The sequence below is a fragment of the Neovison vison genome, chromosome 2 (assembly GCF_020171115.1).
Source record: "Neovison vison isolate M4711 chromosome 2, ASM_NN_V1, whole genome shotgun sequence".
Taxonomy (NCBI): domain Eukaryota; kingdom Metazoa; phylum Chordata; class Mammalia; order Carnivora; family Mustelidae; genus Neogale; species Neogale vison.
Genome location: NC_058092.1, coordinates 100,398,117 through 100,421,836, shown reverse-complemented (window position 1 = coordinate 100,421,836; position 23,720 = coordinate 100,398,117). Strand labels below are relative to the sequence as shown.

The 23,720-nt window shown below is 49.1% G+C and overlaps 1 protein-coding gene across 1 annotated transcript in view; it reads right to left on the bottom strand.

Annotated features, from left to right (window-relative positions):
* ATP1A1 (ATPase Na+/K+ transporting subunit alpha 1) overlaps nt 1-23,240 on the bottom strand; it is a 29,016-nt gene extending 5,776 nt beyond the window's left edge. Inside the window, exons 1-15 of the mRNA XM_044238992.1 lie at nt 23,011-23,240; nt 12,638-12,742; nt 11,880-11,939; nt 9,880-10,083; nt 8,720-8,833; nt 8,310-8,444; nt 8,101-8,218; nt 7,385-7,653; nt 6,702-6,900; nt 6,333-6,442; nt 4,334-4,468; nt 3,620-3,812; nt 2,117-2,292; nt 1,017-1,153; nt 56-206 (exon numbers count right to left, since the gene is read on the bottom strand). Of these exons, the coding sequence (XP_044094927.1) occupies nt 56-206; nt 1,017-1,153; nt 2,117-2,292; nt 3,620-3,812; nt 4,334-4,468; nt 6,333-6,442; nt 6,702-6,900; nt 7,385-7,653; nt 8,101-8,218; nt 8,310-8,444; nt 8,720-8,833; nt 9,880-10,083; nt 11,880-11,939; nt 12,638-12,742; nt 23,011-23,022 (2,118 nt within the window). The 5' untranslated portion in view covers nt 23,023-23,240. The remainder of the gene's footprint in view (nt 1-55; nt 207-1,016; nt 1,154-2,116; nt 2,293-3,619; nt 3,813-4,333; nt 4,469-6,332; nt 6,443-6,701; nt 6,901-7,384; nt 7,654-8,100; nt 8,219-8,309; nt 8,445-8,719; nt 8,834-9,879; nt 10,084-11,879; nt 11,940-12,637; nt 12,743-23,010) is intronic.
* Between the last annotated feature and the right edge of the window lie 480 nt (nt 23,241-23,720).

Here is a 23,720-nt window from a genome sequence, read left to right as displayed (position 1 = left end):
GTGATCACGGAGGTCAGCAGGGCCTGAGAGAGCCTGGCCCTGGCTGCCTGCTAACCTGTCTCTGGCAGCCTTCCACGATGATAAGCTTCTGCTGAGGAGAAGTCCTGGCAAACACGATCTCCGTGTGGTACTTCAGAATGTCATCCAGCTGCTCAGAGGTCATGTCCTTCAGGTCGCTTCCATGAACCACGCAGGCCTTGGCGTCTCTAGGATTGGGATGGGAAGAAAGGTCCCCCACTGCGTCACCTGTGTGATGCTCCTCACCACAAAGGATGTTCTACTACACGGGAGGCTTTGTACGACAGCCCAGGGTTAGACACGATCTTCCCCATCGCGTTAGAGCTACCATCTGGGCAGTAGTCCGCAGGTTACAAGCATGATCCTACATACTAGATCTCGTTCAAGACTCACCACCACCTATGGGGCAGCCTGCCTTCACCTTCCTTATAGAGGACATGTTGAAATGATAGGACCAAGTTCTAGACAGGAGACCAAACCCTCTCGTAGCCCAACGCTGGGGGAAGGGGCCCTCACACTCCAACGAAACACCAGAACAATAATACCGCTTTGTCTCTGTTGCCTTCTGTACTATACTGTCCAAAATCCTTTTTGGCCTGAACTACCTGGACAAGTTGGCGTGGCCCAGAAAATGAACTTGGTGCAAGGTGGTGGGTCGCATGCTCTGTGGTTAACAGCATGAAACTGAAGGCTCGACTACAGAGTATACCGTATGACAAAGCTTCAGCTTCCCTGCTCTGCAGCGTGGGACTGATGCCCACCTTCATAGGTTACTGCGTCAGTGCTAAGAATATGGAAGCACCACCCAAGTGTTGGCTACAATGACATGCTCTCACCGAAACCTTCCCCTGGAAGGACAGGCTGCCTTCTGGAACGGCAGGGGCCTTTCCTATTCAGAGCAAGCCCAGAAGCACACCATCATGGAACCAAGCTGATGATCCCCAACCACCATCATTTGCACATTCAAGGCAGAGCAGATTCTGAGTTTCCTGCCTTACCTGGGGTTCACCTGGCTCACTGGGATGTTGAGGCGGGCGGCAATGTCTTCCACAGTCTCATTGCCTTCTGAGATGATGCCCACACCTTTGGCAATGGCTTTGGCTGTGATTGGATGGTCTCCAGTGACCATGATGACCTGGAACAAGAAACAGGGCAATTTGTTTGAATGCAACTGCCTAAGCTGGCAAGAAGAAATATTAAGGATGCTTCATCTTAGAATATCAAGAAAGCAGGAATGCAAACCTAAAATGGGTAAACGTTAACCAAAAATACAAACATGCACCTGTTTATGAAAACACAAAGCAACATCCAGATCCTATCTTGGTATATGACAAGATGTGTAACGTCTGTTTTTCCTTTTATTACACAGTCACAAGAAAACTCAAATGTACTAAAAACAGCCCCCCCACCAATCTGATGCTGATGGGACCGTAGGGCAAAAGTGCCACATACTGCCTGGGGAGCATCCCCAAAGTGGCTCAATTTGGGGAGAGAACATAAATACGTAGAAAGAATTCAAATCTTGTTACTGCTTTTCTGACCTGATGATTATATTCAGAAGACTACACTTACAAGTATAGTCAAAGTGGTGGGGGGGGTATTTTTACAAAGCTTTTCAGGGTGGTATTACCAACAAGAATGAGAGAGTGGAAACAAATCAGACAGCCAGCACCAAGGCAGGCTCAAAAAACCACTTGAACAATGTTCCGTGACTTAGAGAGACAGATACAGAGGACACCAAACATTCATTAAAAAACCAGTTAACTGAACACGGAGAAGATCTCCTGCTCGCTACATGAAGCAGATCAATTTAGAACGGGAGTATTTCAAATTTAAGACCTTACGCCAAATCTTTTTGCTCTTTTCAATGATTTTCAGGCTTCCGGTTGTTTCCCCCCAAATGTGTGTTTTTTAAATTTTGAATCCCTCATCTGCTGTGTACACCAACATTTTAATACCATTTGGCCTTTTCTAGTGGTAACCAAAGCTTTAGAGGTAAGAAACTCATCCTTCCAGTGAGAAAACAAGCTGGCCACATGGCTCCTGTGGGGCCACGTGACTAAGACAGGGATGTTAAGGAAGCACACTACACACTTACCTTAATGCCAGCACTGCGACATTTGCCCACAGCGTCAGGGACAGCGGCCCGCGGAGGGTCAATCATGGAGATGAGGCCCACGAAGCAGAGGTTTTCAACAGGGAAGTTCACATCATCTGTGTCAAACTGGAACCCTTCAGGAAACTGTTCATCAGGCAGAAACAGGTGGCAGAAACCTGCAAGGGGGGGTGGATGTCTGTGAGGACCTCACTGCAGGCGACAGCCCAGGACAGTAGCCACCGTCATTCGGATGGTCTACCCCTGGCTCCAAGCGGAGTTTAGAATATTGTTTCGAGTTTTAAAGCCGTGAGGTTTTATTTAACAGGTACAGATGCTACGGAGTCAGAAAAAACGTGCAAATGACAGAGGCCATGACCAAACCTCAGCGGAAGCACCCTGTCCAGCGCAGAGAAGACGGACAAGGACAGGACTGCTAGGCACTGGGACTGCAGGGTTCTAGACCTGCCACTCAGGTGCTTGTATTGGGCAAATCATGTAATTATTGGTCTCTGCTTCTTTCTTTAGAAAAATTGAGCTCCCATCTCTGCTTGCTGTTCATCTAACCACAATACATCACTGCCCACCAGCAAGGTCCAGCCTGCCAGCCAAGCTGAGGATAAATACGCAGCAGACACATTCTGCCCGAGGTGCTTATCACACAGTATCACTCCTGCAAGATCAGGACATTCCAGAGGCTCCCGCAATGTGGTATGAAGGTTACAATGTTCCTTAAAGTGGTAGGAGGTGGCAAGTAGGTTCGAGGAAGAGAGAACACTTCTACTCTGGGCCCGCAGACACAGGGAATGGGGAAACAACACTGGACAGTGATTTTTCAGTGAAGAGAGACTTATAAGAGAGATACCTCAGATCGGATGAGGGAACCAGAGGACAGGCCCAGGCAATCAATTCTGAGTTACTAAGCTAAGCGGAACAGGAATACATCAATGATGGCTTTGTACCTGTCCACCCCCAAAAGAGTGAAAATGTCTCTTTCTCAATTACATCGTACAATGAGTGCAACATACTTCTCATCTGCCCTCGCTGACCTACTCGGAAGGACAGGTGGCTCTCTAGATGAAAAGTTTGCTGCCAACATCATTTGTGAGCAGACACGTATGGTCCAGTGTAAATTCACAACAGTTGGGTCAGTCAGGAAATGATTTTACTCTAGGCATTAATTTTAATTTCATTAAGTTTGTAGGTCATAGTCCTAGCAACAAAGGTTTGGTAATAAAGCTCTTCCCTTTTTATCTTTTCCCAGGCAAACAGAACTGACCAGCCTGAGACCAAAGGTCTAAGTACGAATTGGAAGCAAACCAACAGGGTTTTGTTGCTCCGAGGCCCCCAACACACCAAACATCTCTCCAGCCCTTCCTATTTTCAGAATAGCGGAACAGATCGAGGAGGAGGAGGAGGAATCTTCTGGAAAGGCTCAGGGGAGGTCAGGACACTGCAGAGGCGGACCAGACCAACAGCCGTGCGGCTGGCTGTCCACGTCCGTACCTAGCACACGCTCTCCGAGGCCGCCGAGCTCCAGGTAGGCATTCTGGAAGGCATCCTTCAGCTCCTCATCCAGGGGCTGCTCTTTGCCGTGCAGGAGGATGGAGCTGCAGCGGTCCAAGATCCTTTCCGGGGCACCCTTCATCACCAACAGGTGTCGGGGCTCAGACGTGTTGGGGTTCTTGTGGATGGACAGCTGTAAAGGACGGTGGAGACGTGAACACCGGTGGCTGCAGGGAGCTCAGCTCACCTACAGCTGGAGAGGGTCAGGACAACCTACCCAGGTCCCCTACTTCTTAACTTTGGTGTCCCACACCTTGTAGCATACTTTGAATGCTACCTGAAAAACCAGAACGGCGATGTCGCCCTAAATCCCTGGCCTGTGTTCCTACGGAAACCTTTCCTGAAGGGAAACTGGGAACAAAAGGACAGCCCCTACGTGGATGCCTGGCCCCCTCCCCACAACCCCTCTCCAAACCATAAGTACACCAGAAGGCCCCAACATGTTAGGAGAGGGTTTGTTTTTCCTACCGAAACACAAATTAGCATTTTCTATACCTAATTCAGGGTCAAATGTAAAAGCTCACAGAAAGCTGGGAGAATTCATTTTTTGAAGCCATTTAAGCTTCTAACATTTCAAATGGGCAAACAGCTCTCCTTCTGGCTTCCAGCCCTCCCTGCCTGCCCCCTGGGCTGCCGGTACCACCGCTAGGCCACCTGGTACTTGTTGGTGGAGTTGAAGGGTATCTCCACGATCTTGGCGTATCGCTCTCTCATCTCCTTCACAGAGCCGCAGCACAGCTCGATGCATTTCAAGAGCGCGGACTCCGAGGCGTCGCCTGCCACTGCCCGCTGTGCACAGAGATGTCACCTGTGAGTAAGCCTGCAGCGCACCACTGTAAACACCTGCAGAGTTCTGCGGATGTCCTCCGCGCTTGCTCGAGGTGGAGGACAGGGCAGGCGAGGGGGAAGCAGTGGTGGCGGCAGGGACCAGCCTCCCTCTGCTCAGACACACCCCAGCCTTTTCCTATCTGCCCTCCTGCCCCACCCCAGTTCCAGCTCCCAGTAGAAGGGGGGTGCCTGAAGGGGTTACCCACCCTTGAGAGGAGCATAACACACTCTTCTAACCTACTTTAGCCTGTTTTTTGTTTGTTTGTTTTGTTTTTTAAAAATCTTCCCCTGTTGCAAGGTCTCAAAGCCAACACTATTCCGAAGGATGGACTCCTGGTTGTAAACCTGAAAATACCAAGTGAGAGTCCAAATATTTAGAGCACCTACAACTTAGAAGAAAATCCCTTCAGTTCCCAGGACTGAGGGCATACTGTTTGTGTCAAGGGCAAAATAGAGGGCTTTAAACATTATTCAACTGTGCAAAATTATCTTGGCCTGAATGGTGTGAATGGAAAGCTATTATTAGCTCCAACAGTCATATAATCAGCTAACATTTTAAGTTAAAGCCCACACTCAAGGTAACACATACTTCTCTTCTGTGTGATATACTGGGACCCACTAAGAACATTTTTAGGTGTAGCCAACTTTTATATAAACACTTGCGAACTCCAACTGCTTTAAGACTGCACAGGCAGATGAAAAGATTAATGCTCACAAACACAGTAGCCCCATTTAATAAGAAAGGTGGTTAGGTTTGTCAAGGAATGTGGAATCAGTGGGATCATTTTTAACAAAGGCCAGTAGAGCAGTATGCCTTTTGTTGCGGGGGGGGTGGAGGAGGGACAGTAATAATGCCACTGACTCGGCCCCGTCCCCTGAAATAGTCAAATACAGGCCATGCTCCCTCTCTGGCACTTTTAAGTGGGGAAAGATCTGAAACCTATTACATCCTATACTGAAAACCTAGAAATTTCCACTTTGAGGTAAGGAAATACATGAAAGCAGGCATCTCAAGTTCTATCCCAGGATAAACAATATCTTCCTCTAATCAACATTAATTCAATGCCAAGAATGCCTCCTTCAAAGGATACAGGGGCCCCATCTTCCCAGGAGAAGCCCTCTCAGTTCCATCTAAGTGCGCCTGCCTTCTCTCAGACAGCCTGGTCTCTACCCAGAACCACCCCCAGCAGCCCTGCTGAGAACAGGAGCCCAGAGGGCCTCTTCACACGTCTTCCGCAGCCTCAACAACCCTGTGCAGCTATGACCTTTCCAAGATTGTCTCCACAGGCAGCACAGTGAAACCTCAGTCATTTCGCATTTCACATGAATTCCATGAGCCTGAGCTTATTTTTGCATCATTAGTAAGCAAGCGGAGAACAAATAAGATAAGAGAAATAGCTGGGCTATTTTAAGAAAATAAATGGCTTAAGGGATTTACTGGAATCTACTGTATCCTAATATGCAAATACGATTATCGAGTCACAAAAGCAGCCCTCACTGTCTGCTAGGTTAGCAGAGATCATACTCAGAGTGGCAAAACTGGGTTTTTACTCATTCGGTTTCTCACAGTAAAGACTGCTTCCCACTTCTGGTCAGTTCTTAGAGCAAAGTCCCTCTTCTTGAACCTCTGCAGACTGAAGGTAACCCTCAGGGCTTTGGGATCCCCAGACAACACTTCACAAGGAGGGTGTCCCATGAGGAGCAATCCCCTTACTGAACCCAGAGGGCACATGCTTTCTGAAGGAAACACTCAGGTGGTGGTTCTTGTGGGGTACCTACACCCCCACACGGTGGCCTAACAGTAAACAGGAACTTCTGAGCATACCTTAAGGATAGGTAGATTTTCCTGGTTTGCCTGAAACACCGCCCTGTTACAGAGGCCCGCAATTCTGGACAAAGCGAGCCAGGTGGCTGAACTCTTGTCAAATGAGACACCTGGCGGGGGCAGGAAAAAAAAAAAAAAAAGAAAAACAATGCATTACCTTTGTGTTAACATCCCATAAAAAGGTAAATGTTTCATCTCATTTCCCAACTAATGAAACTAGTCAGGTTTCAGGGCAAAGTCAAGAGAAATCTCAAACCCATTCCCTTAACTCCTTACCAAATGATAAAAAACAAAAACAAGAACTTTAAAAAAAAAAAAAAAAGGGCCACATGAGGTGAGGCTATGGTGTGGGGTGGGCCTGGGCCTTACCACTCTGATTCTCTGTCGTGTCGGCTTCATGGATTTGATTGTCGAACCACATGTGGGCCACTGTCATCCGGTTCTGAGTCAGAGTTCCAGTTTTATCCGAGCAGATGGTAGATGTGGACCCCAAGGTCTCCACGGCTTCTAAGTTCTTCACTAAGCAGTTTTTCCTTGCCATGCGTTTGGCAGTAAGGGTCAGACATACCTAAAAACCATTAGGAACCAGATTATTTCAATCTCAACAAGAATGGAATTCTATAGAAACTCTGGGTACTTCCTAATATGAAAGATGCTGGTCTAAAATTAAACCTCTCTGGCCATCCTCTGAAGTCTGAATAATAATGGGAACATGTATAGAGGGCTCCCCGCTTCCCATAAAGCAACAGATTAAGAAATGTGAAAATAGCCAGGATTTACTGAATTATAGTGCCCCTGCTCACCCCCCTAACTGTCCTCCTCTGTTATACTGCTGTGGATCATGTGATCAAGTAAGATCAAGACTTTGGCCTATTTAGGCTTTGGGGTTACTATCTTCCATGTAAAAAACACGCCACGCCTCCCTGCTATCTAACCCTACCACGCACAAGCACGTGGCGATCAACCCTGAATCAGCGGCCACTTGGGGGGAGGGGCGGCTCTCAGGTGCCAGCTGATGGAAGAGTGTGCGCGGTTTTCCCCGAGCGGCTTACCGTGACAGTGGCCAGCAGACCTTCGGGCACGTTGGCGACGATGATGCCGATGAGAAAGATGACGGCCTCGAGCCAGGTGTACTCAAGGATAAGAGAAAGGATAAAGAAGGACACACCTAGGAACACGGCCACACCCGTGATGAGATGGATAAAATGCTCAATTTCAGCAGCAATGGGAGTCTGTCCTCCTTCCAGCCCGGAAGCAAGTGTGGCAATTCTCCCCATCACGGTGCGATCCCCGGTGTACACGACAATGCCACGCGCGGTACCTTAAAAAAGGAGGGAGGGGGAATTGTACCATGTTTCATCAAAGAAGTCACAGATTTGGACGATTACCTGTCGCAGTTAAAAGAGACAAAACTACACGTTTCCAAGGGCCAGCTCTTTGGTGGGTTATGCAGTTTCACAGCACGGAGACTCTGGTGAAGGGCATTATATCCAGGAGCAGGACAGCAGCTCCCAAGGCCACTGCCAGGTCAGCACGCCCAACGGTAGAGGCGTGTGGGAGGTGGAGGTGAGGACAGCCAGCCAGCCAGCCCCCAGGCTTCCAGAGCCTTCCTGCCAATGAGTGAACCGCATCTGCTGTTCTTGACCACAGCAGTCAGACAAAAGGCCAACAAAACCAGAACAGGAATTGCGTTTCTGGTTTTTGTTATTAATGCCCAAGATAAACAGCACGCTGTGAACACAACAGTGCCTTAAAATGGTCTGCTTACCTTCCACACAGTTGGTTGAAAAGAAGGCAATGTTCCTCGTTTCCAGGGGGTTTTCATTTGTGAAGTCTGGAGACCTAGTCTGGGGCTCTGATTCACCAGTGAGTGAGGAGTTGTCCACCTGTCCGTGAGACAAGTAAGAGGGCTGTGTGAACACACGCCGGGCTGCCCTGCGCACTCCGCCTAAGCCCTGGGGACCCCGCCGAACCCACCTTGCAGCCGTTGGCAGAGATGATTCTGAGGTCAGCAGGAATTCGGTCCCCTCCTTTCACTTCCACCAGATCCCCAACTACAACTTCCTCTGCGTTAATGCTCATTTTTTCACCATTTCGAATCACCAGGGCTTGCTTTGGGAGAGAACAGTTTACATTATTCAATCAGAGAAAAGAGGCTGCCAACAAGGACTGGACAGTGTTGAAACAAGAAAGCCACTCCAAAGGGATCTCTAATATGAATTATACAAGTACACGACAAGGAGATTATTGATCTATTTATACAAGTTACAAAAGCTTGTTGGGTATTCTGCGAGGTGGCCCTCCTGCTCCCATCAACTCAGAAACCTTAGCTCCACACTAGCTCTCATCCCCGGGGGTCTCAATGGAGAGGGCAAAGCAATCGGTACCTGGGGGACCATGTTTTTGAAGGATTCCATGATCTTGGAACTTTTAGCTTCTTGATAGTAGGAGAAACAACCAGTTATGATGACGACAGCTGACAGTACCACACCAAGATAAAGCTGGAAGGGAACAAACAAGTTAGAGCCGCAGGCTTGTAGTAAGGAGCTGGGACCATTCACTTTTGGCCAAATAAAAACCAAATTTTTAACAGGTCAAGGCTTCAGAAATACAGAGCTAGTGTCTTCAGATTTATCTTCCTAGAGACTGAGTACAGGCGGGCCAGAAATGGGGGTCCCAGGGACACTTGGTCACAACACCTTGACTGACTTTTGAAATGTTCTACATGAATCAGTTTCTCCCACCTTATTAAAATAAAGATCTTTTGAGGTGCCTGGGTGGCTCAGTAGGTTAAGCCTCTGCCTTCGGCTCAGGTCATGATCTCAGGGCCCTGGGATCGAGTCTGGAGTCGGGCTCTCTGCTCAGCAGGGAGCCTGCACCCGCCCTCACCTGCTTGCCTCTCTGCCTACTTGTGATCTCTGACAAATAAATAAACAAGTAAAAAAAAAAAAAAAACCTAATATAAATAAAATAAAATAAAGATCTTTTCAAAACAACTTGTGACATCCGAAGAGGGGCTACCAAACGCTTCAGGATGTGTGTTATGGGCCAACAATAAAAGCCGTGCTCTGCGGTGTACATGGCAGCTGGTCCCGGGCCAGGACCTGCACAGAGCTGCCTGTTCACTGCAGCCACATGTGCAGTGATGTCCAGCTTTGAAGAGCATCTAGAAGGTGGGAGATGGAGAGACAAACTGGAAACGAAGAAGAAAGAATGGATGGGCCTTGAAGGCCATAGTTGCTAACACTGCTTTCCCTCGTGTTTGTTTGCTTCTAAAGACTTCTGTGAGAGAGGGAGAGAATCCTAAGCAGGCTCCTTGCTGAGCATGGAGCCCAGTACATGATCTCATGGCCCTGAGGTCATGACTTAAGTGGAAATCAAGAGTCGGGTGGATGCTTAACCAACTGAGCCACCCAGGTGGCCCTCTCCCTCCTGTTTAAGATGATCAGCTAACCAGTGGTAACCAGTGGAAAACAAGGGAGTGGCAAGGACGAGAAGGATACCTCATGCATACTTAGTAATCTAAATGAGGAGCTACAGAACTCACATTATCATTTTGAGGTTCCTCTTCCGTGGCAGCCTGGATGCCGTAAGCTAAGAAACAAAGAATTGCTCCGATCCACAGTAACATCGAGAAACCCCCAAAGAGCTGCCGACAGAACTTGACCCATTCGGGAGTGGTGGGAGGCGGGGTGAGAGCATTGGGGCCGTCTCGAGCCAGGATCTCTGCAGCTCGAGCAGTTGTCAAGCCCTGAGAAGCAGAGGAATGGAAGTTAGACACACTGCCCCAGAACGTACAAGCGCATATATCTACCTGGTGGCTTGAGAGCCCCAGTAATGGGTTTGGGAAGAAACAAAATCCCCCAAGCTAGAGAACCTAGAAAACCTGGCAAGTTCTGATAAGGACCCTCTCCTGGTCCAGGCACACAGCTGTCCAAACTTCCTGAGGATCCTACGACACCCAAGACTCGTTTTACGTTGATCCATGGATAGATCTGCATCCAGTCTGATCTAAGTTAGGTAAGGGACACAGGCCAAATGGTATTTTTACCAAAAAGATACAGCAGTGTTAACTCATTGATTCAGTTTTGCAAATTAAGAGCTTTGGGTTCTTTTGCATACTCAATCTGTCAGGGACGGGAAGGAAGAAACCCTCTGTAGGCATCAAAAAAAGAGAAAAACCTTCTCTGTAGGAATCCAGCCTCTGTAGGAATGGTTTAATAGCTAAGGTTTCAGTATAGAAGTCTATCCTGTGAATGGTAACTAAAAGGACGGTCTGGCTGGGAGGGTTCACACAGGTGCACATTCCAGCCCACCCCCAGGAACCTGCCAGCTTCAAAGTATTCACTGAAAAAACCTCACTGCACTAAAGCCTCGTGCTGCTCTAAATGGGCCTTAAAACCAAGATATGTGGATGGCACACGGTAGATACAAGGCTCCTATGATAAGGGGAAGAAAATGCGATTACTTTTGTATTATCAAAATACCCAAGCGGGGTGGGGTGGGGGGGAGAAGACAAAACCTATGTCTGCCCAAAGTATCTATTAATAAAGAATTTGTATTCATGTTATTTTAAATATTGGAGTTACCTAAGGAGTATGAAGAATAGGGAGATGAAAGCCAGGCAGTTAAGAGAAAGTGAGGACTTGGCTGGGACCCTCCCTCAAGTTCCTGGCGGAACCCCAGGGCAGAGTAATGGACACCCACCATCCGAGCGCTCCGTGCGTGCCGGGCACGGAGGCCGGGGCTACCCTCACTCTCCTGAGGCCCCCTTCCCAGGCATCACTACAAGGGAGAACACGGGCTCAGCCGCCCAACAGTGAGCGGCAGCTCCGTCAGGGAGTCAGGCCTCCCCTCCGAGCGCAGGGCACCCATGCCAGCAGCGCTGCTGACAACTTCTTGAGGATGCGTTGAAATAATGGGTGCACGGTGGCTGGCACCCATGTGAATCCCCAGAGTTTTTACATTTTGCACAGAAATAACAAACTGCACCCTTCCCCGACTGTTTACTTTTATGTCATTCGTGCGGCAAATTTAACACCAGGTTACAAGGACCCCCAACACAGGCTTTGCGGAAAGATTACTTTAAATGGGGTAAAAAGACAAGTTTTGGATGAATACTAGAATAGCCACGGTTCTGGAGCAATGGAGCTAAATGGCAAAAGTGCAAAAACTGAAGTGCTGAAGATTCATCTCACTCAAACATTCAACTTCATGTCATGAACGCGGAAGAACAGGGACAAAGATCTGTAATCGAAAGGTCAGGGAAGGAGCGCCGCTGTGGAGCCACTCCATTTCAAACCCGGATGCTTCCCCTGGTTAGATCTCACCTGTTATAAAACGGGGACGATAATGTCCCCTTTCAAAGTGTCAGGAGCCAAGAAAATACTAAAGAAGAATCCAAACGCCTGAGCGTCACCTGGGGCACAAGGGATACTCAGAGGGTGCCTGTCACCCTACTCCTCCCAGAGGCTCCAGGCTTAGGTCTGTGACATGGGAGAGAGGCCCCAGGGAATGATCCCATACGAGCGAGACATGACAACATACTCGACTCAGGTCTGTTCCGTATTTGCGATGAAGTTCGTCAAGGCTAAGTTTATGGTCATCCTAAGGGGAAACAGAAAATCAAAGAATTAAACACTGTTCCACAAAAAAAAAAAAAAGGTCGGAGGAAAGCATTAATGTCACTCCTGGCAGGTAATGACTCAGCTCAGCTAACAGGCTTTCCTTCCCTTGCAATGCGGGAGACCTCTCACCGATCCCCAGTGGCTTGGCAGCCATACAGCCCTGTGCCGAGAGCCCGCCCCGGAGGATGGTGGAAGCTGTGGGACAAGCCCCTTGCGACCCTCCATGGCTTCAGGAAGGCCCAGGAGTCTCGGCACTGGACAGAAAGCTTGCCGGCCTTCTCGGATGACCAGCACGTTCTAGACAGGCTGTGTCGGCGGAAGCCTCCACAGCTGGAGGGGCTCGAGGTCTCCCCTCGGTCTGCTATCATCCAGAAACAGAGAAAAGTGGAGGCCCCCCTGATATCAACCACAGTTCCTTCTGTGGACCTTTGGTTATGCCAGGGCGGTGGATAACCTTCCCAATGCTCCAACAGCCTGGAAAGTGAAAATGTTCCATATTGACCTCTACGGCTTGGTAAGGTCTGTAGAAACAACCACAGTCATGGCTTCACTTTTCAAATAAAGCCTCTGACTGAAGGATTCAGGGGGCAGTGGGTGGGTGGCTATCGAACACCCAACAGATAGGGTTCAATTAACTTAACAAGGAAAACAGAAAGCAACCTGCCTCCTAATACTCACCATAGAAACTTCTTTCTTCAGTTCATCCATATCCCGCTCTTTCTTGGCCTTCTTCTTGTCGCCGTGCTCTGAAACGGCTGCGGGTTCATATTTATCTCGTCCGACCTACAGGAGATGTGGGAGAGGCGAGGCTGTGTATGATGAACACACGGGAGATTCTGGAGCAGGGGATTTCAACAGGTTTTAGGACGGCCAACAACAAGACAGTACTCGTGGAAACGCACGGGAATGTAGGTGCACAAACCACAAACTGAACAAGAGCGACCACGACTGTAAGTACTGTGCATGCACGACACGCCACCTGCACCCAAGGGAATGAAGACCAGGGGAGAAGTCACGGGAGCCACAGAAGGGTCCCGCCAGGTACTTCCATTTGTGGTGAGCAGGGAGAGGGTGGTGCAGCCGAAATCTCTGCACCACCCCCTTCCATCCACCCCAGTGAGAGAATGCAACCATCTTGACATTAGTAACTGGGGTGCTGATGCCTCTGTGTTCTGAACCAGCCAAGTTCAAGGTAGACTCCTGCTCTCTATCCTCGGGTGAGTCCCTGACTCTCAGGCTTCTGCTTTTTCCTCCCTAGCATGGAGAGAATCACTGTGCCTACCTCCACGGAGCGTTTTTGGGAGAACCAATTAAACAAAACCCTTAGATGCAAGTCACTTTTATCATTATGTTTAAATTCTCAGCCTTGCCAAGAAGCCATTAAAGATCCAATTTAATTTTTTTTAGGTCTTACATAAGAATAGTGACCTGTTCATCTTTTCTTACATATAAAAAAAGAAGTTAGCCTAAGAATACTTAAAGTTATTTAAATAAAAGAGAGAGAGAGAGAGAAAAAAGTCCTCTCCCCAGTCTACATCCTGAAAATAAAGCCCCCAAATGAAAAGTCCCTGGAAATGTTTTGACATAAGCAGGGTGGAGGAAAGCATGTGCATTATCACACAATTCACAGGATCCACCTACGCCCTCGTGAAAACTGGAACAATTTTTAGAGAAAATGGTGATTCTATAGTTTAAATTTAGAGTGTTCCACATTACCCCCCCCCACTCCGTTTAAAATGCTGGAGGTTATCTAGACAAAGCCTGAACTTGGTGCTTCAGAACTTGGTCAGCCCAGAAGACGCCTTCTCTCCAGACACCCCCACTCCACAAACTGCCTCCCGTAACTGTCACCTTAGAGGGAGCAGGGGAAGGAGAGAGCAGCATTTTTCTTAAAACGGATGCTCTGTGGTGCTACTGCTCCATTATCTTGTAGCTTTCCCTTACTCACTTCCAACTAGCAGAAGTGCAGGGCTAGCGATGAAAGCAATGAACTGAGAACCTGTGTCCAGATCCAAATTTTACTGTGCTTATAAAAAAAAAAAAAAAAAGAAAACAACAACAAAAAGGACACGGGTGTATCTCAGTCACAGCCAAGACGGCTGCAAATAAAATACAACACTCACTTGACTCTGGGAAACATCCTCTCTTAAGACTCTAAAGAGAAATCCTGCCCCAAATGAGTTGGTGCGGCCCACAAGCAGAGACATTTTTATTATTCATGCTTGTTCAACTCCTGTGGTTCCTTCTGCAGTGTTCCTTGACTAACTTCTCCCACCAGAGTGGAGTTCTTTTGTTTCTATCTTATCTGTTAAGAATGAAGCAGGTCTAAAGATAGTCAACATTCTTGAAATTCTCTCCACTGTGGAGCAACCACATTTGTAAGTGCCTCTTTGCAGAGAGCCCTCCGTGCCAGTGTTAAAATGGAAAATAATCACACACTGAAAGCAAACACACAAATAAAACAGAAAGAAAGGACAGGGCTTCCACCAGACAAGAACCACAGCCTGAAGTGGCTTTCTTTGCCGTATTTAATGGGAAAGCACATCACTTAAAAATCATTTTAAAGGCATTGACCGGGGAATCTCTAAAAAAGACTATGTGGTCAGTTTGTATTGACTTTTAAAACAAGAGTTCACAATTTCTCTTTTAAGCAAGATATCATTAATTCAAGTTCAATTTATATATGTGAAAACCAGATTTAAAAAATCCCTCTGCCTCACCACCTATAGGCTTGATGCTCAGACTTTCAGTATTTTCCACTCCAAAAAAGGGGGAGAGAATGATTAAGAGTGAGAGGCCCTGGACAGGCTCCAAAGTTGTATCCCCATTTGCAGGAAAGTATCCTGCCTGCAGACTCAGTTATCAATGGTTAAGCTGGCTGGGAGTTTGACTTCCTAATAGCTCCTCCCATCCTCCCTCCTCATCAATTCATGCTATATAAGGCCGAGTTTTAAATGAGGACTTCTGTGAGAGAGACATGGCAAGTATTAATATGTGGAATTTCTTCTCCTTTAAGATCTTAATTTTTGGGGGGCACCTGGGTGGCTCGGTGGGTTAAGCCGCTGCCTTCGGCTCAGGTCATGATCTCAGGGTCCTGGGATCGAGTCCCGCATCATGCTCTCTGCTCAGCAGGGAGCCTGCTTCCTCCTCTCTCTCTCTCTGCCTGCCTCTATGCCTACTTGTGATATCTCTCTGTCAAATAAATAAATAAAATCTTTAAAAAACAAAAACAACAAAAAAAAGATCTTAATTTTTTCAATGGGCAATGTTTGTCCAGAAGACAAGAAGTCATTTACAATTCAGTTCTTCCCTACAAGTAAAACAATGATTTAATATCCACTTATTGTGACAGAAACGAATTATTTCTTAAGTCTCCATTAAGACTCGATTATCATAGATTTGAAGCAGAAAAATATGTGTGTTTGTGTGTTTGGGGTAGAGGGAGTGTAGGGTAGGATGGGGAACAATGCTAAAAATTGGGTGAGACAGCATTTTCTTTATTATTTCCTTTAAAAACATTTGGGAAAAATGAGAGAAACATGGTTTCCCCAATTGACTACAAGAACCTTTCCTGCAGGTTCTGAGCAGTGGGCACACATTCTTACTTCTTCAATTAGAAAACTCAGATCACTTCTCCTACACCCACCATGCTCCCTGCAATGGCACCCCCCCCCACACACACACCCCAAGGTCTCTGAGGGAGGATACAATGGGAAGCTCAAGGTTCCCATGAGGCCCCACATAAATGGGACACTGACTAGTGAAAATGATGAAGTAAGTTAGGTTCTGGTTTGTGTGTGTGTTTTTTCCATTGCTAATTTAGGAAGCGGGAGGTCACAAGGAGGGCAGGGGCGTGCCCAGTGTGACACGGCTGAAAATGGGTCCTTACTTCATCCTGTGCTTCCCAGGGATTCCATTCTCCCAAAGATGCCCTAAGGAATTCTGCTACTGTTGGATCTGGGCAGTGGGAAAAGGTACCCAGGACATGGGAAGAGAAAACTCCCGACAAGAGAAACCAAGGTGAACACAAGTAATGAGGTTCACTCATGTAAAAACATGGACCACCCCCTAGATGTGCTCCTTTGTCTCTGTCAGTAACGAAAAGCCTAAAGAGGGGACCTGTCCCACCACAGCAACAGATGACCCTGGGGACAGCCGGGAGTTCCATGAGCTTCAGACTTCTAGAACTGCTGAAGCTGTCTCTGGGCTACTGGGAAGCACTGGACATCCACGCCCTTTCAGCTGGCATGGCTGTCATGGTTGAGGTAAGCCACCCCCCCACCCCTCCGCCATCCTGGATGGCTGCGGGACCCTCAACAGTCAGCCTCAGCTGCCTGTCCCTCCGGATGGCAGTAACATTTGGTGTGATGACTGAAGAGTCCAGAAGGCATTCTGACCATCTGATTCATCAAGGGGCTGCTGAAAACAAAACACCTAAAACCCAAGCCTACACACAAACCAATAAAGCTTTGGACCAGCAAGAGGGGCCAGAAGGGGCGCTATGCCTTCCATCATGTGGGGGGAAAAGGGGGGGGGCATGGGCTTGTCCCATCTTCCTGGGATCGTGCATTATTAAATCATGCTCAAACACAACGGTGTACTTAGAGGTACTCTGCAAAGCACAGGACCATGGTTATTATAGAACTGGGTTTTAATTAACATATAAATTACTGCCATTCCTCGCCTCCTATGAAAACCCCTTTTAACCTTAAAAAAACAACCCATTCAGGGTATTTTTTAAAATCTCATCAGTTAAAACTTAAAGTATCAGAAATGATCAAGCCCAGTTCATTACAACCCCAGTTGTGCCTAAATGACTAAGTGGTTTAGTTTACGTGCAAGGAATTTTCTAGCTGGGGACCCAGGGCTCTGAGGTGGCCGTGGCGGGCGTTGAGGGAGGACACACACTGCCTGAATACTGCAGCTGCTCTGTGCCTGGAGCAGCATTTAGGGCAGTTAAAGAATGAATTGCCTTCTTCTGCAGGAGGTGACCCAGGGGACCACCACGCTACGCCTTCATATTCCTCATCACTCACCTGAACATGCAGCAGGCTGGAGAAGGTCATGAAGCAAAGTCAGAGCAATGGGTCCCTTCATGAGACCAGCTCAGGACCCCCATACTTGGACTGTAGCCCACCCAGCTGGGCGTGGGGAGAACCCAGCTCCAGCTCCAGCCAGCAGGCTCCCTCAGCCGCCCAAACAAACTAGGCATAACCTTCCTCCCCAATATCTTAAGGAAATTCTTAAGGAGCTTGCGGGCCCGCCCAACCTGCAACAGTGTACACCCATAATCAAAAAAATATTGTAGAATGTCTAAACGATCTATATACTTTAGATTTACTCTTAGATTTACCTCTTTTAAAATTCTTAGTTCTAATATTCTTAGTTCCTTCAGTGATTGAAAAGAAAACAAAACAAAACCCAAGCCTGTTTTTTCACTGGGGTTAATTAACTCAGTTAACCTCCATCATTAGGCACCGGGTTATGAAGAGTTAAAACTTTCTGCCTGTTCCTTCTATCCGCTGCCCACCTCACCCCTTTTCTCATTTTACAGAACACTCTTTGGCTAGTGCTACTCAAAAGATGCTGTCAGTTTGAGAGACAAGGAATACTAGCTGGCACCAGCGTTCCAAGGGGACTGAATAAATTCCCAGTCATCATTCCTCAGTTGGTACACGAAGTGTAGGGTACAAAGTAAACCAGCTGGCAGGCTGAAGAGGACAAAGGCAGCACAAGGCTCCAGACGCAGGTCACCCGAACTGAAACAATAAAACCAATATGGCCCCACGGAAGGATCATGTGGAAGATGTAAGAAAAACAGAAAAGGATATCGCCCCAAAGTGCCCAAGGGCCTTGGCCACGATGACAGCCTGGAAAGATAAATCCGACACCAAGACCCACTGATCCCCACAACTGGCACTCTCCACTTTCAGGCCCCCAACAATACAAGCCCCAAAGACAAAGCACCAGCCGCCACGAACCAACGCTTGGGGTCACTACTAGAAAACACCGAACAGTTGTTACTCAGTAGAGTTTGCATAAAACCAGATTCAGAGATAATTAACATTCAGATATAATTCATTGTAGAGTCACAAAGGAAGTAAGGAATGAGGTGTACTGGCCCCAATTCCCAAGGCTCAGGATGCAAATGAAACCCAAGAGAAAAACTGCAGGGTGGGAGGGCGGGTGGATGGATGGGGGCTCTCTTCTCGCTGATCGAATTTGCTACCCAAACATCAGTCAAATAAATGTGAAGAACTTCTTGTGGATTCCTGACAACAGATTTCAGCACAACTAATGAGGTGAGTCATATGCAAAGAACAGTCTCTCTGAGATTCCAGCCAAAGAATACACTTCCTCTCATACACTCAATTCATAGCAACGTGAGAAAGTTCAAACCTGACTTGGTTACGTCTCCTCTTCCAAAAATACAGAAACGAAGGAGAGCGTTAAAAAAAAAAAAAAAAAAAAATAGCCAGTGGGCTTTCAAATTCTCTTTGCTTCGCATTATCGCTTACTGGCCATGTATTTTCAGAGTAACCCAGAACTGGACAGCTCTGGCAGGGATGGGGAAACATTCTGCCCAGCGTCATGCTGTCCAAACGCAGCCACTCTGATTACTGTGAGCCCATCTGATCTGACACTCGTGTTTCTTCTTCTGGCCTGCTAGCTGGCAGAGAGCCCTGGGCAGCTAGAAGGCACCGCAGCACAAATGTTCACACTCCCTTCCCATCACAGAGGGTTGAAAAGCAAGCCCTCCCACCCCCCCTTTTTTCTTTCAAGTCTTACAAAGACTTAAAAAAAAAAAAAAAAAGTCAAGTTCCTTGCTTGAAAAGTGAAAGTAGACGAAAGCTCTAAGATGCTGTTAAATTAGGAGGTCAGCAATGTCGAGGGATACTTCCACTTGGCCTTCCTTTGGAGGGTAATTAATAGTAGTTCCTATTATTTTCCATCCTTAATATGTTTTTCAGGTGAAAGAAAAATTCTTGTCTGGCTTTGGAGGCCTTAAGACTAACCGATGAACAGGAAACCTATAGTTTATAAAGATCTGATCTTCTCTCCATACCAAATCCTTGGTAAGCCTGACCATAGCTGTGATAGGTGCCTGCACTGCACTCACTTTGGACAGAACAGAGATGACTGCATTCGGTCCTGAGGGCCAGGAGCCTACTTAAAGGGCCAGCTGAAAACCTGAAGCTTAAGGGCTTTAAAAAAAAGAAAAAAATTATATATACATATATCTTTGTTTTGTTTTGTTTTTACCTTTTCGTTTTTAAATGAACAAACTGATTTTTCTTACTTTTGCCTACAAAATCCTTCAAACAGTTAAAGCCTTTATCTAATTCCCAAGTTTGGATTATCTTTAAGACAACACAGCCTGATTTTGAACAGAAAGTCACTTAACCGTTAATTTGTTGCTAAAATAATCAGGAAACAAGGACTTGGAAAAGTTCTGGAATGGAGCATGTTTGGGTACCAAGTCTATTGTGCTTTCTAATTCTGGGTTCACTTTTTACTTTTAAATGCAACTTAGTGGTAACACTTCCAGAAGTTTACAAGAAGCTGGGTGGGGGTGGGGAGGAATGTCACCCTCTATACCTTTCTTCAGTTTTAGCTCTCATCTGAATGCGCATTTACGGAATTTTTTAACCCCCCTGCAGGGTGCGGGAGGGAGGTTACAGGGGTTAGCCTCCTCTCAGCCTCCTCGTTGACAATGCAGACCTCCCCCTTCTTTACCCTCCCACCCAAAGGTGAGTCACTAGAGTGTTACAAACTTACTGGCAGAGAACACTACAAATTAACAAACAGTAAGTTACCAAAAGAGGATACACCCTCAGAACAGGGTACAGAAAGAACCTTGAGCCGGGAACTGTCACACTCACACACTGAACACTTCAGAGGCAAAAAGAGTGTGATGCAACCTGGGCCCTCTGGTGCCAGCCCTCTGGTCCGGCCCCCCCCCCCCCCCCCCCCCCCCCCCCCCCCCCCGGGCTGGTCAACAGTTCCTCCTGTAACCGCTCTCCACTTGCTCCAGGCCAGGCCTGGGCAACTTTCCACTCTGAGGACTCTGCCTTCGGAGGTTTCCAGTCTAAAGTACTCGCTTTATAGCGGCCAGAGGGGATTTAGTCACACTTTCAAGTTGAGCTCCCAAAGGGCAGCTGATAATGTCACCATAGGATTTCTGCTGACATGTGTATCCCTTGTGCAACCTTCACCTGAAATCTTTTTCCCCCGGCTCCTCTTGAAATCACCACCCATAAGCTAGGATTTATTTTCCAGGTAACTAAGTTAATATTCAAACAATGGGGAACCACACGGAAGGACCTGGTGACATCCCTCCCACCCCCAGCTTCTGTAAACCTGAGAAAAGAGAAAGTTTTTTTTGTGTACCTTTTGGTGAGCTAGTTGTGGGTGGCAGGCCTGGCTGTGGCTTTAGGCCAAGTCACTGGCAACAACACCCAATATGAAAAAAAAGGGACAAAATCCTATTTCATCCAGGAATGATTCAGCAGGAGCTGAATCTTTCATTTTCTTACCGAGAGCTTAGAAACTAGATTTTTAAGGAGAAATAAAATCACCTGAAATACCATCCAAACTTAGGCCCCCAAAGCAGTGGGAAGAGGAGGGGAAGAAATTAACAATGACCTTAAAAATTAGCTGCCAGCACAGGCTTCCTGGTTAACCAATTATCATGAGGGCTTTAGTCACCACTCCACCCACATTTTAATCCCCATGTGGAAAAATCCCAACATTTCAGCATAAAATATCCTTCAGAACATTGGACTATCACGGTAAGTCACTGGGGACAGAAGGGGTGACTTTATCTCAGGAGAATCACCAACACACATCTCCCCCCTATTTAATATTCAATTTACCAGAGTCCCCCAAAACGCTTACTATGACCCAGCAGATAAGGAGCCTATCATCCTGGGAACCAGCTGTAATTCATTTTTGTGTTTGCAGCCACTTGCTTTTTATACTAAGATCCCTAAGACATCCTGAGTTCAGAACCTCCACAACCCAGGTGTTGTGCATGGGTTTGGTTATAAGAGACAGGTAACAGTGGCTAGAACTTAGTTACTCAAACAGCTCTTAGAGACATTAATTCAATTATCACAAATACCCCACTTTCATCTGAATGAAGAATAACACTGGAGTTCTGCATATAAGGCAACGTTAAGTGGGTGAGTGTTCAGGCTGGGGAGGCCACAGGCTGTTCAGGAAATCAGGCAGGCTGGTGTGTCACTAACCAACCATTTGACCTTGAACAAGTCACTTCACCTTCCTAGGCCTTGAGTACATATCCCCAGTCACTACACCTCCCCCCACCCCCCAAGCAGGAATGTCCAGCTCAGGATATCAACTCTTCTCTTTTTTTGAGGGAGGGGAGATAAAGGGGTGAGCTTAAAAGGTCTTGTTTATGGAAATGACCTAGGGTCTGTCAGTGTGGCCTTGGACCACTAACCCACTTTTATATCGTGGGGAGTATGCTGGCTGGTTCTCAGCTCTTTGCCTCCAGCTTTGTAACCAGGGCCATCCTTCCCTATTCTATGCTTTTAAAAGATACTGGTGGTACCTGCCACTTCTCCCTACCCTCCCTATCCGGTTCAAGGCTTTCTAATCACCTCCTTCAACACCCAAAATTAAGAATCCCCAAAGAACACACCGGGCCTCTTCCCCCACCACTCCCGCCATTCTGCGGAGCCCTGAAAATCTCCAAAGACCTACTAGATGCTCGCATCCTGCAAGCCCTGGAGATAACGGAGCGCCTTTCCTCCTGCCCGTGTTCTCAAGACCTGGTCATTTTCTACCATGAATTGATACTTTGTGGGGGGCGGTTATCTTGTATAAACTTTTCTCAACTTGACTTTGGCTCCGTTAGGGTCTGATACTCGGTCTTTTGCCGTGGCTACAGGTTATCGCAGCTACGAAGCACAGAGACACAGAAACGAGCTGTGGCTCTGGTCTCGCCGGAGCTTCGTGGATTCTCCGTCCCTGCCCCGGAGACCCCCTGGTTCCTTCGGGAGCCGCTCTCTCCCTCGGGTCTGCGCTCCTACCACCTCGTCCCGCCCGCCCCCGGCAGTCCTTTTTCAGGTTTATTGTACCCAAAGGCCCTGAAGAGCCAGCCAGTCCTCCTTCCAGGCTCACCCCTCAAAAAATAAAACAAAACTCTACACACCCCTCCCCACCAGGGAAATGACCACTCCAGCCGCCCCAGGGCGCATCCAGTGTTTATGGAAAGCGGCCCATTAAAGCTCTCAAAAGTATACCTTAAAGGCCATCTTAGGGCGGTGAAGACACACCCTTTCTGGCACCAGCCAGCACGACCAGCTCCGCAGTAAAGGGAAGCCAGTTTTTGTTGTTTTTTCCCCCCCTCTTTGGGGAGGGCGGCCGCCTCTCCGGGTAACTGGCTAAGCCCCAGCGCCACCAAGAGTGGGAGCCTCACCCCCTCAGGGCCGCCCCCGCGTCGGAAGCCCCCGCGGGCGCCCGGACCCGGGCCGCGGTGGGAAGGCAGCCCGGGAGGGGCCCCGGCGGCGCGCCCCAGGGGAAGGGGAGGAGCACGCCTTTCCTCCGGGCACTGAGGGCGGAAGGAAAAGGGAAGGCAAGAGATGGGAGGTGAGGGCGGGCGGGGGGAGGGGATGGGAGGGGAGGGGAGCCGGCTTCGGGGATGCCGCGGCCGCCAGCTCCTTCCCCGGGCGGCCCCGCGCGGTCCGCCCTCCTACTCCGGGCCCTGCGGCTCCCGAGCGCCGCCTCCAGGAGCCCCCGGCCCGCAGCGCGCCGGGACCCGGGGGTCCGCGGCCAGCCCCGCGCCGCCGCCCGGCCCGCCGTCCCCCCGGCGCTCCCTCCCCCCGCCCGCCCTCCCGGCCCCCATTGCTGCGCTCCCTCCGTTTCCAGAGTGCGTCGTCTTTTAAGCCCGGCCGCCCTGCCTGCCCGTTCCACGCCGCGCCGCTTCCTCCTCCGCCGCCTCCTGCTGCGGCGGGCGCCCTCCTGACTTCTTCTTCCTCCTCCTCCCTCCCGGCGCCCCCTCGCCGGACTTGCCGCACACTCACCCCTTTCCCCATGGTGGCGGAGGTCTGTGCGCGCCGCCGGGTCCTGTCGCTCGAGAATCAGGAAAGAAGAGAGCAGCTCCCGGCCGAGCTAGCACGGCCGGGGGAGCGGAGAGGAGGGAGCTAGGGCTGCCGCGGGGCGGGAGGGAGGGAGACCGGCCGGCGGCTCGGGCCGATGCCGCTGCTGAGGCTGCTACCGCTGCTGCTGCCACGTGTCCGCCTCCTCCCGCCGCTGCTCCGCGCCCCAGACCCCGCCGCAGCTCAAGCCCGCGCCTCCTCCTCACTTCCTAAAATATGCAACCTGCGTGTTTGCCCCGCCCACGCCGCAGCACGTCACCGTTACCGGAGCAACCTGACACCGGCCGCCGGCCTGGCTCCGCCCCCGCCCCAGGCCCCGCCCCCCGGGCCCGGGCTGGCCCGCTGCCGCCCTTCGGGGCTCCAGGCAGGGGGGCGCCGGGACCCGGGGCGCGCGTGCCCAAGTCCCGGGAGGCCGCGGTCGCGCCACTGCGGGGCGCGCTGGCTGGCTGGGCCGCAGGGACTCTGCGGCCGTGCGGCTGCCGCGCCCCTCCTCTGGCCGTCCTGCGTGACACCGGCCTGCTTTGCAGGACATGCGAGGTCCGCAGTGGGTGCGGGTACGCTTTCGGAACTGGCTCCCCGAATCTCCGCGGGCCGTGGAATGAAACCGCAGAGGGGCCTTTGCAGTGTTTCAGGGA